General features: G+C 44.6%; 1 protein-coding gene and 1 long non-coding RNA gene across 12 annotated transcripts in view; one reads left to right on the forward strand and one right to left on the reverse strand.

Annotated features, from left to right (window-relative positions):
* The window catches only part of by (focal adhesion protein tensin), a 309,556-nt gene that overhangs the window by 129,787 nt on the left and 167,199 nt on the right, over nt 1–12,570 (reverse strand). The window contains exon 1 of one of the 11 annotated variants that reach the window (XM_076521249.1): nt 10,953–11,071. The exons of 8 other annotated variants lie outside the window; for them this stretch is intronic. In XM_076521249.1, coding sequence (XP_076377364.1) covers nt 10,953–11,000 — 48 coding nt within the window. In that variant the 5' untranslated portion in view covers nt 11,001–11,071. Of the gene's footprint in view, nt 1–1,826; nt 3,018–10,952; nt 11,072–12,570 lie in introns of those variants that run through there. 2 more of the 11 variants (XM_076521248.1, XM_076521254.1) reach the window with 2 other exon arrangements.
* Nucleotides 1–12,570, forward strand: part of LOC143259392 (uncharacterized) — an 83,790-nt gene that overhangs the window by 32,506 nt on the left and 38,714 nt on the right. The window lies entirely within an intron of this gene.

Here is a 12,570-nt window from a genome sequence, read left to right on the forward strand (position 1 = left end):
GGTGGGAGGGGGGGGGGCGAGCACACGCAATCGTGTAATCAATTTATCAATGCCTTTCGACTCGTTACATTTTAGATTCAATTATTATTAATTACACCGGCCCGATTGGAAACCGATGATAGCGTGTCAATTAGCCGGCCGTGCCTCGGAGAAGGCAGATCGCCGGCCGTGATAGCGACCTGTCGCTTGGCAAGTGTTACTTCCTTTCGCTGCACGAGTTTCGGGAAACGCGAACAGTTTCGGCCACTTTTCGGCGGCGAACGATTTTTCAAAGATTCCTATTGACGTTCGTTCTTGCGTTCGATGCGTCTGTGGTTGCAAAGAAGAAGGCCGCGTGTCACTTATTTTTTGGTTCGAAACGTTGTTGCTTAACGCTAGATTTACGGAGCTTTAGAAGCAGCTATTTCATATTTGTTTCTTTATATATAATAATATTTTTTTATTATATATTATATATATATATATTTCTTAAGTTTATTTATATATTATAATATTAAAACATTTACCCCGATTTTTAACGAGCATTATTGTAATATTTGCCGCAAGTAACAAATATTACAGCTCCGATTATAAATTCTTCGTATTAGTAGTGTTTTAAATTGCATTTTTTCTTGTTAAGCCTATCGAAATATATTATAATATTAATTAATTATTTATATAATATTTTTATGATATTTTTCGATGAAATACGTAAATCCTATATATTACTGACGAAATAATACATACACTCAATTTGTTTAAAATTGTGGCACGCTACATTTTTCCTTAAGTCACGGATCTTGAAAGGTTATTTTTCTATCATTTTATCGAAATAGACGTAACATATTACAATCGAATCTGCCTAAAGAGAAGACCGAGATTCTCTAATCGTAATTTTAACACTTCCTCCTACGTTGACACTCAATTGTTCCAATACGTTACTGAATCAGCACCAGTAAAGTGGACAGATATTACAATCGTCGGTGCACCTTGGTTTCTTTACTCATTTTCATTGGAAATGTAATCATATCCTAGTATCAGATTATCCCGTGTGTAATGCGAATTTCCTTCCATATTCTTAGAAGATGAAATACAAAACCGTAATCGTTAGTGGTTTCTACAGGGTGTCCTATTATTCGTAACACAAGCCCGCGGATACGATTCTGTGAAAATAAGGGGAAAGTGCAGAATAAAATGTCACGATCGAGTTTTCAGATTCGTCGAGCACGCCTCGGTACATACATATTACAGCTCAAGTAGAATCGGCCAGCCATGCACAGACGCGTCAGCGATAGCGCTGTTCGCAGGCACGTGTGCGCCTTGCAAACGTTGAAATTCAAATCAAATTTCATATCTTTGACACCGGCGAACGTTGTGTATTTCGTACTCTGGTGCAATTCGTCGAAATATATTTGAGAGCTTCTTTCGCATAAACTGCCTCTCGTATTGATCAAAGTAAAATTGGCCAGCCACGAACAGACATGCCAGCCACAGCTGTTCATAATAACCTGTTCCAAAGCCAAATTCGAACTCGCCCCCGCGTGCTTCGGAAACAATCCTTCGTATTAACAAATTAAATCGCATAGCTTCCCGGCGGACTACGTTGTACTGTTTCGAATGAAAATGGCTGGTCGAAAAGCTGTTCCTAAACAAACGTGTCTTTCAAACGTTGGAACACGCGTGTTTTGGAGAGAACGCGTCGCACGAATAAATTGAATCGCACGTTTCTGCGAAGCATACTTTCGAACGATTTCTATGAGAATATGTAGGCGACTGTTCGCAGCTCGTACTCGTCTCGCGTTAATCCCGTAATCTAGCTAAGGATCAAGTGATTCGCTGAGCCCTACCTCGCTGAAGAGATCGTCCAGCTCTTTCCGCGACAACTTAGCCCTCATCCCTTAGGCATTCTTCGACCTAGCCCAAGAAAACAGGCGCCTGCACGCGGCGCTGACTCGTCATGCGGACGCAGCCTCTTCAAATGTCACCAGCCCGCGTTTTTCTCTCATTGGTCTGGTAGCCGTGTTACAGAGTGCTCGCTGCGTCTTTTTCGACGCATAAATAGTCGATGACGCGCGGCGCAAAGTACGACAGAAGGTCGCGCGATACTGCTGCTGCTGCTGCTGCTGCTGCTGCTGCTGCTGCTGCTGCGACTGCGGCCTGCTGCAACTGCTGCAGCTACTGCAACTGCTGGGACTGCTGTCGGTGCTGGTGCTGCACGTGTCGTACCAACAGCACACTTTTTGTTCCCGCCAGCATTATTCGACCTACCAATCACCGGGGCCGATCTCGTCCCCGTGTCCAACAGCTCGTCCCGTAATTAATCCGACGTTACATCGGCATCAAACGGTCTGGCACCGCGAAATGATATCGACGGTTGTGTGTAGAGCTGGTCGGCGCTGCACTGAGAAAACCAGGATAAACCGTGGCCTTCGGTGATATTGACGTGCGACACTGCACGTGATCTTTCGTTCGCGCATCCACGCCCCGATTTCGCGTGACTCGCCGTAGATTGGCCCGCGGGATCCTTTCGAGAGCGATATCGATCCCTTCCTGCCCTCTTTTCCCGCGAATCTGGCGCACTATGCTCCCTCAACGGCTACACTTTCGTCGATCATCTCGCAGACTATCAGGAAATCAGACGCTGCGCCGTCCCGCTGATTGGAGCGACTGCGGATACACCGTGAACAGTCGGAGACGGTGGAACGCTTCGCGAACTGTTTTAGATCTTCTACGTCTTTGCGAGCCGTTCTAGAGTCTGTTTCGTTGGCAGCGGGGCTTTCAACTGTTTATATGTCACTGTCACGAAGCGTAATTCTCTAGCTTCGATTCGAATGGCACGAACTTTGAATATGCCTAGGGGAATGCACTTTTAAGTCGATTGGTGAAGCAATTATTACGATTTCAATTATCTTGCTCGGACTTCTTGGTTTTTAGACACGTCGTTGGAATTTTATTGGGACGGCAATGATCCTGTTTTAAAGTGGGGACGATAAACTTTAATTCAAATACAGGAAAATTAGTGAAATCCTAAGGGAGTACAGTTTCAATTAAACTTCAAGTAAACCCTTTAAAATCTCGCCATTTTTCTCCGAACTTTTGACTCGAGCTTATCAACTTCTTGCCATTAGCTTCAAATTTCTTTTTAAACCGAAAAATATGCTGCCTTAAAGTAGATATTTTGAGCTTTAATTTAAGCTACAGAAAGTTAAAAAGTGCCAACAGGAACGTATTTTGAGATCCACCTGAAGCAAGCGCTCCGATTTTTCGACTTGATCTTTTATCAATTTTTTGTTACCATCTCCGATTTCTTTAAAAAGTCGAAATTTCTGTATCTTAAAGTTGACTTTACAAGCTTCGATTTAAGCCGAATAAAGTTAAAAAATTCCCACAGAAATACATTTCTAAATCGACCAAAATCAACCCCTTAAATTCCGCATATTTTTCTCTATATATTAAATCAACTTTTATTGATTTTTCGATCTAATTTCTAGTCTAAACGCAGATTTTAAAGCCGAAAAGCATGCTGTCTTAAAGCGCACTCTTCCAGCTTCGATTGAAGCCCCTCAAAGTTACAAAATTCCGAAAAGTCGTCCCGCTACTAAATTATTTAGCTCGCCAGCGCGCTCTAGAACCGCGCGCAGCGCAAAAACGAGACTATCTTATTGCAAAAGTACGTTCTGCAATAAAACGCGACGCGGATCGAGTCGGTCAATATTGAAAAAGCATGGCGCTGAAAACACGGGGGATTAAGCGATCCAAGGCGCAAATAATGTCGAACAACGAACGCAACGGTTCCGTCGAAACGGTCTGGGTTCTTAATGAAAACGGATGGGCCGGATGTTTACTAATTCGCCACCGATTTTAATTAAATCGGACCCCGTGATTCCCCGATGGGAATTCCGCGCGCTCGATCGAACCTGCCATTCCCGGTCCGGAGGCTGCCGTTCCGCGCAGCCTTCGATAACTAGTTCCAACGCCCACGCGAAATTACCGGCTCCCCTTCCTGCAGCTTTTTTCCCGTTTCGAACCGGCACTTCCGCCGGTGGCATCTCGTGTTTCATGCCGGGGTACTGGATTTCGATCGGCCGGCCATTGATACGGCGACGTAAAATGTCTATGGTTTCTCAATGACACCGGAGAAATCAGTGTGATCGGGGTTCTCACGGCTCGTGCTGACCGATTTCTCCCGAGATTCTTATCGACAGCAGACACTATCGATACCGTTGTTAATCTGTCGCGTAAATTCTCGTGTCGAACGCCGGGGAGACAAATAAATGGACGGGCCGCGGCCACACAGGCTGCCACAGGAGAAATCCGCTAGGGGAATCCGCGGAATCTCTTATTGCCAATAAATGATGCACTTTCTGACTCGGCCTGGCGTTCGGTAATGCTTGCTCGGGTCTGGGAAATGGTCCTCATGGGAACATCGCGACGAGTTGCCATTTAAGGTGGACATTTAGCTAAATGCTTAGTAATTTTTCACGCAGAATTTTAAAAGTACATGCTTTTATAGCATTTTTTACGCTGAATCGAATCACGTAATAATTAATTTCGCAACATCCATTCCTCGATTAAAAGAAATTGATTATTTAGGACGAAATTATCGGATTGAAAAGTTTGTACTTCATTTTTGTCGAATTCGATCACTTTTTTTCACAGAACAATTATTTTATTTAATAGGAGCATGGATGTTGGAGAATTAATTTCTACGTGATTCGGTTCAGCGTAAAAACTGCTGTAAAAAGTATATCTTGAAAATTTCGTCTGAAAAATTACTAATACTTGATCTTCAGTTAATTCTCATCGAACTTTTCCAGTGTTTTGTATCCGGCTAATGGTGGATTTAAATTCATTAAAAGATAATGATGCCACGCTGCCCATCAAAAATTCAAATAACGTTCAATTTGCCGTTCCACCTTAGCCCCGCGACTTAATTAGATAGTCTTTAACGAGTTCGCAAGATTTTTCGATCAAACAAGGTAATGAACGAAGCTGCGGCACCGAACTTTCATTAAACCTTTGCGGGCGGGAACTTTTCCAAGTGTACTTCTCATTTGAATATATTTTCAGTATCAAGGAAAACTGTGCTCCGGAAATTGCATGTATATATTTAAAAGAGCAAAGAGCTCGGTCCAAATTAGATTCCTTTGCACATTATTTAACTCTTAATATAAGCCTTCACCAGTCAGCTGTAATTATACTCTTCTGGTGCGACGAATATATTCGTCAAAAACAACCAACTGGTTAATGCAATACTCTGGGGTATTTACAATAACCCCGGATTAATATAATATTTTTTGATAATTCTCGCGAGCGAAAAAATGTCAAAAATTATCTTAATCTAATTATATTGATATTATTATATATTATATCATTAAATATATAATATATATATACATACAATTTTACTCTCAGCTGGCGCACAAAATAATAAGAACACTTGAAATCGTAAAAATAGTTTCGCGAACTTTTCCAATTCCATAAAAATATTCTCGTATTTCCATCGACTCGTTCTCGTCGGAACTGCGCGAGATCCGCAGCCTAATTCAAACGAGTTTCGAGTGCGATTAATTTCGTATAGAATTTAGAATAGCGACGCTATCGTTCGCTGTTACGAACGAGAAACTCTGTTGGCCGCAGTCCGTTGAAAATAATAAAAAAAAGGCGAGGCAGCGATCGGCCATAAATTCCCGCCAATAAAAATCTGTCGTCGCGGAGAATTAGTGGTCCCGGCAGATAACGGAGTGTCTGGGGTCAAAGAAACGAGATCGATGGAGGGCCGAACGGCTTCTGGCCGCGGTCCGTGGGAAGATTAAAATCCTCGGCACGGTATCGTCAGGGTCGGGGCCGATAACGACGTCAGCCGGTGAATTGTCAGTGATTGCCGGACACGCGTGGGCCGCGATCACGAATTAGCGTTTGAAACGGAACGTGTCGACCGCTGCCGGCCGAACGGACAATGGCGGTGCAACGCTTCGAGAGACGGCAGGAACGTCGGATTCTCGGTTCCACGAGGAATCCTTTGTATACCGGCAGCCTTCCACGGGCGGCTACGACGTTTATTCCCGGCACGGCGACGCGTGCAGATGCGCGTCACGCGTGTTACGAAACGCTCGATTGTTCCGCGGCGTCGATTTCGCAACCGATCGCAGCAGACACGAAATAAAAGTTTGCCAACCGGCTGGCTGGCCGCCTCGTTAAAAACACCGATACTGTTTTATCGGCGGTCCGTAGATCGCGATCGTACGGGGCACGATCCGGCGGCAGCTCCCCCCGTGAGAAACGTCGCTCGCTCGAAATCGGAAATCATAATTTCGATAACGAATTATTTATGATTATTAGCCGCGCGGCCGTTGTGCAACGAACCGCGTTTATGGACTATTCGCAAACCAACGATAATTAGAAAGAGATTTACTGCCGCCATTAAGCGGTTCGTTTATTATATTCTGCGGAGAATAAAGGCCTTAATGCGGTTCCATCGCGGACCCTGTAAACGCCGTAATCGCACCCGTTTGTTTGCGAATCGTGCTGAACTCGCGAGATGGGCATTTTTTGGTTTTGTTTTTGAGTTCGCCACCGAAGACCTACGGTTCAGGTGAAAATACTTGTGAAAATGTTTCTGCAGGTAAATTTCAGTCGCGAACTATTTTCAGCGAATGGAGATGTTTCTCTTGCTTTTCGAGTAAAAGGTAAATTTACTAGACTGTGGATCTTTATGCATTCAGGTCGTGTGCAGATTTGAAAGATGCAAGAGAACGTGTAAACGGACGAGGCATAGTAGCATTTTTATTTTAGTTTAACAAAGAGGCGTTTTTTAATTGACGTGGGAAATTTACCTTTGATTCTGTCTTTTGTAAAATCACGCACGAAAGTCGGAACTCACGTAAAGATCTACAGTGTATTTGTGACTAATATTTCATTTTTAAACCGAGGGAGCATCCACAATTAGCAAAGACCATTTCCTTCAAAACAATATAATTTTACGAGCGCTACAATAATTTATAAGACAAGCTCGAGTCGCAGAAATCGCCGAGTCCGACAGATTTTGGATAAATGTAATAAAACAAATTTGTTAAAATAAATTGCTAATAACAGTAAATTGCTAACAACCTGAACTATTAATTGATGTAACTATAAGATGAACCTTTTGTTGGTTTCTTCTTAAAATTGCTGCGAAAGAACCGTTTAATATTCTTCAAAGTTTTCGTATTATTTTTATATATTATTCCATAAATAACCAATATGTAAATAAAGTTGGCAGATCGGTGGAAAGATACGATTGCAAAGCGAAGAAACAAAGGAGCATTCACGTGCGCAAGATTGCGCAGGTATAAGCAGCTAAAGAGCCGAAACGAGCGGAGTTTCTCGCTCGGCCGATACGACGTCCCATCGAACAACGGTGACCAACGGTTAAATTAGAGTCGTACACGGGATCTAGCGAGGTTTTGCCGCCAGTGTAATCTCGATCTCGACCGAGAGGTCGTTTATCCTCCCTCGAGCTATGCGCCGAAGAAATGTCCGGCTTCGTTCTCACGTGGGCCAGCTCGCTCTGTCCGCGATTTACCTTGCGCGGCCGTTAGAGGACGATCCGAAACACCGGCAAGAATGCTCGCCGATGGATATTATGGGTTCGCCGGTGCCTTAACCGCGGCGGGAACGCATAAATTTCAACTATTCCTTCGGGTCAGGATCGGGAAGCCCGACGGTGGAACTCGAGACGAGACATTTTCGAGCGGATGCCTCTGTGTCCGACGATAGAGGCAAGCTTCCTGCGTTTCGTCAGTCAGAACTGTTGCAATTCGTCTAACAGAGGTAGATTATCGCGGGTCGGATAATCCGAGAACAGAGATCTCGTTGGACAAGGTTCCATCTTGGCAAAATTCGATGACGAATGATAACAATGGTTTAAGCGAGGAAAATCGACTGAAAAAGATCACGAAATCAATGTAATTTAACTAACGTTAAATCGTCATATTTTTTGGTTCGAAGATGCTCGGATTATAAAGAGAGTAAAACGAATTATGGGAAACAATTGAATAAATTTCTTAACTTAAGTATACAAAATTACACTCCGGATCTTTATGCGAATTCTCATTTCAGAATCGTAATTTTACAGAATTTCGAACTGAGGAAAATCCTCTTTCGTCAATTTAGTGATTACACATAGTCGAAAGAAAATAACAATGCTGTTTGGCCTCGTTAATTTACACGTTTTATTGCATCTTAAAGATCTGCACTTGCTGTAAATGCATTCAATAAATTCTTTCAGTGCTCGTTAGACTAAGTATTAACGAAATTGAACCTGGAAAGTTCGAATTTATCATAACAGATGGTGTTTGAACTCTTTTGCACTCTAGACATTCTAACAAATTCTGAGTTCGTTCGAATAAATCTGAATAAAAGATTTTAAAAAGCTAGTAAACAATTACTACCGCGCTTCCTGCCTCGATAATTGGCTCGCGGCTGTCCCCACCACCCGAAACAGTGCATGCGCAATACCCTAATCGTCTCTGCGACGATAACTGTACAGCATCGCGCCAATCCAGCGACAGATAGTGTCGCGATTAAAATTCTAGTGAACATTATAGCGTCTATAAATCACGGGGCACCGTGCGTGTACTAGAATTTTCATTCGTACCGCGCGATCGAACGGCAATCAGCGCGATCGCCGTGGCAACGACAACTATACCAAGCTGGCAACGAAGAGACAAGGCGTCAAGAAAACTTTATGCAGTCCATAAATCACAACTGGAATACTCGGTCACTATGTGGCAAGCTCCACACCCACATGATCGAACGACGGCGACTCTAGAACCGCTCGCATGAAACCTGCCGCGCGCGCGGCAACTGTCGCGAATATTGCAAGAAATACGGAAGCCGCGTCCCGAAGACAATTATACGGGATCGACGGCGGCGAGAATATTCAGCCGGAGCATTGTAATCTCGCCGGCGTATCGCGAGGTCGGCGAACACACGAGCCACAAACACTGGACACTAATCCATCCGCGCACTATCTGCACTCGCGAAGATATCGGGACCGCTTGAACGCGTCCGCCGCGGCGGCGTCGGCCGGGCGTAGGGATCCATGGATCGTGGATCTGCGCGCGGACGTGGAATCAGCGCGAACCCGAGCGGAGTTTCTCACGAGCGCGGGACGGACGACAGAGCTCTTACGTGCTCTCACACGTATCCACGTACTACGACTGGCCGAGTAGCAGAGGAGATCGTGCACGATCCTCGCCGGCTCTCCGCGCGAGTCAACGATATTCCTCGTAAATATTTACATCGCTTCGGGAGATAGATCCGTTCGGACGATCCCGTAGATATCGCGGCCGGGGGGGAGGGAGCGCGGGTCGTTTTATCCGGCCGTTTCCGCGCGCCCCGGCCCCCGAGAGCAACAATAAAACTGTTCCAAGCGATGCTAATGACGCGCGGGTTCGCTGATTTAAGGGATCGATGGCACACACACACGCACACACACACACACACTGGCTTAATTGAATTGGAACGGGTCACGGGAGAGCCGGCCAGCTTCGATTTCAACACGCCGCCGTTCGAGCGGAGACTTCGGCCGGCCGAGAGCGCGGGAACAATGTTACAAGCGGCCGCAAAGTTTCGTTTAATCGGTTTACGGGAACCCGAAGTTTCGTCATCGAGACCGAGGACCCTGGTTCGGCCAGATCGACGGCCCGGATCAGGCTCCGGAACTATGCACTCGAACACTATGGGGCTGGATCGATGCGCGAACCACGCGGGAGACGAGCGAAACTTTGCCCCTTGTGTCCTGAATTACGGTTTTGTCTTTTACCGTGCCTTTGTCGGGGATGCTTCGAGGACGACTGACGGCTCCCGGGATCTATGCAAATTTCTGCATTGATCGCCGATGCGAAAGATGCGCCGCGGTATTGTCGATGCTTCGAAAATGGTGTCGCAGGGTTTGCAGTGGATGGCTGGGGACTGGTGTCTATGTATCTGTGAACGTTTCTTGCGATAGAAACGAAGACATTTGTACTGAAATTGTAGTAGGTTCTTTGAAGACCGAGTCACGTGTCTCCAGCGTTCCTCTGTAATTTTTGTGAGCGATGATACGAGATCGTGCAAACGACAGCGAACATTCGACAGTTAAAAAGAACGACAAACGACAGCTCGCGAACGCATCGCTCGCTTAAAATACTTAAAATCTCGCGAAGATGGGAGCCTATTTCGTTCAGGCGAACGTTTGTGCCGTTTCTTGCTAGCTTCCTAGGAAAAACGGCGAGTCTGTTCAAACAACAAGGAGCATTCATCTGAAGCACGAAGTCAGGAATCCACGTGTGCAACGCGTCTACCCAGAAACGCAGCTAGTCTCCTCAAACTGCAAACACATTTCGTTCTCGCGAAAGTCTTACGTCCATCTGCAACACCTTGGTAACCACTCCGAAGCTGATCTAACAGCGAAAGACGTACACGTGACAATCATGAAGTTACAGATGTGTTTCCAGCGTACGAACACGTTTCGTTCGGAGCGGCGCCTGTACGTGTTTTTGCAATCCTCCTGACAAAAACTTGGCTTCTTCTCGTACCGTAAGAAACATTGATTACAATCGTAAATTCACGAACGGGAATTGTGCAACGATCACCGCGCATCGATCTTCTCGAGCATTATATTCGCTCCCAACGATATCTGTACACCGTTCAGCAATCTATTTGACAAATATTTCCAGCAACGACGGACAGCGACAGACATTTGTCACAATCATGAAGCCGCGGTTGCTCGTACGCGACACTAAGCAGACTCGCATCAAGCATTTTTAATATGTCGACATGTTTGATTTCGACCATCACGCGTACATCTTTCTGCGGAACCTCTCGGTAAACAACTCCAAACACCATCGAACAGCAACAGACAACATTAGTCACAGCCGTCCACCGCAAACACATACGAGAGAAATGATTAACTAAACATCCTCAGAGAACTTGGCACTTCGGGCTACCTTTAGGACACGAGAGGTCAAAGGGCGTCCGAGAGCGCGGCCGAGCATAAGCGCGTCGTGTGATCAGCGATGAACGAGCTTCGGCGAGACACGGATTTCGCCGATCAAATCGAATCGGAGCCAGCGAAGTGACAGCCGGTGATTACCTCGGGCTGCCGCAATTTTCCGCGGACACGGAAATGCCTTGAGCACGAGCTGGCTCGAGACCGCTCACGCGACGAGCGTGCGCTTACACGTATGCGCGTACAGCAACTGGCTCTGCTCTCGCGGGGATCGCGCGGAACACGGGCCGAGAGCGGGCTCGGGCCTCGAGACCGTATGTCGCATGTTCCGTTCCCCGTTGCACCGCTGGAACGACCTCCTCCACGTCAGAGGTGATCGTCGCAGCGACGGTCGCGAACGACGACCGCCGCGAACGTTTTCATTGTGTCCCTCCTATCTTTGATCGTCTCGCGCGAACGCCGCCAGTAGTTCTGCCGGATCGGATCCAGAGCCGCGAGCCGCCTTTTTCTTTAGAACTGCGAATATCGAAGCCGCGATTCCATACGTTGCAACTGTTTATGCAACTCGGCTCGTGGGAGTTTGTCAGTCACGTTCTTTCTCGCTGGTCTCGTTACGGAGACTCTTATGGACATTTGGTGGGAGTCATTGAGATGTTTGAGTCGAGTGATTGATATCTCTAGCAGCAAGTAAACGGTGTTCACTCTTATTTGTTTAATGAAATGTTCGGTAAGTGAACAATTAAGCTGCACGTTCGTTGAAATGATCGTTCAGAAATCGGTGTTGATTTAAGAATGATTTTCAACAAGATTTGCAGAATTTTTTTCTAGGTGTGTAATGGAATTATTGTATACAGTTTTATTATTTATTATTGTTACTTTTTCTCGTATAACACGAAAAATATTCATTCGTTGGGATGGGTTCAACAATTGATTTACCGAGAACATTTTCCTCAGACAATTGAATCGTGTGTCAAAGTTTTAAATAGTGGGAAAAACGAACAATGCTGCCTAATCTTTTATCCTAATCTAATGTGACGTACAACTCACGGTGTAAGATAGAATCAAAAGATCAACGAGCGAACAAAATCTTGGTATTATTTGGTCTTTTTTCTAATCTTGGTATTTATTATCGTTTCATTTAACTATTTACTTTGAACGTATGGGACACATCATTAAGACCACTGTTAATTAAGTTATTGATATGACAAAGGAATTATAAATATCTTGTAGATGCTATTTTATTTTGTTTGCTTTTTTTATAATTCCTTTGACGTATCATTCACTTAATTAACAGTGGTCTTAATGATGTCCCATACGTCCAAAGTAAATAGTTAAATGGAACTATGATAAATTATAAATGACGATAACTTATAAATATCTTGAAGATGCTATTTTATTTTGATTGCTTTTTTTATAATTCCGTTGACATATCATTGATTTAATTAACAGTGGTCTTAATGATGTCCCATACGTCCAAAGTAAATAGTTGAATGAAACTATGATAAATTATAAATGACGATAACTTATGAATATCTTGAAGATGCTATTTTATTTTGTTTTTTTTATAATTCCTTTGACGTATTATTGACTTAATTAACAGTGGCCTTAATAATGTC

Source organism: Megalopta genalis, chromosome 4 (assembly GCF_051020955.1).
Source record: "Megalopta genalis isolate 19385.01 chromosome 4, iyMegGena1_principal, whole genome shotgun sequence".
Classification (NCBI taxonomy): domain Eukaryota; kingdom Metazoa; phylum Arthropoda; class Insecta; order Hymenoptera; family Halictidae; genus Megalopta; species Megalopta genalis.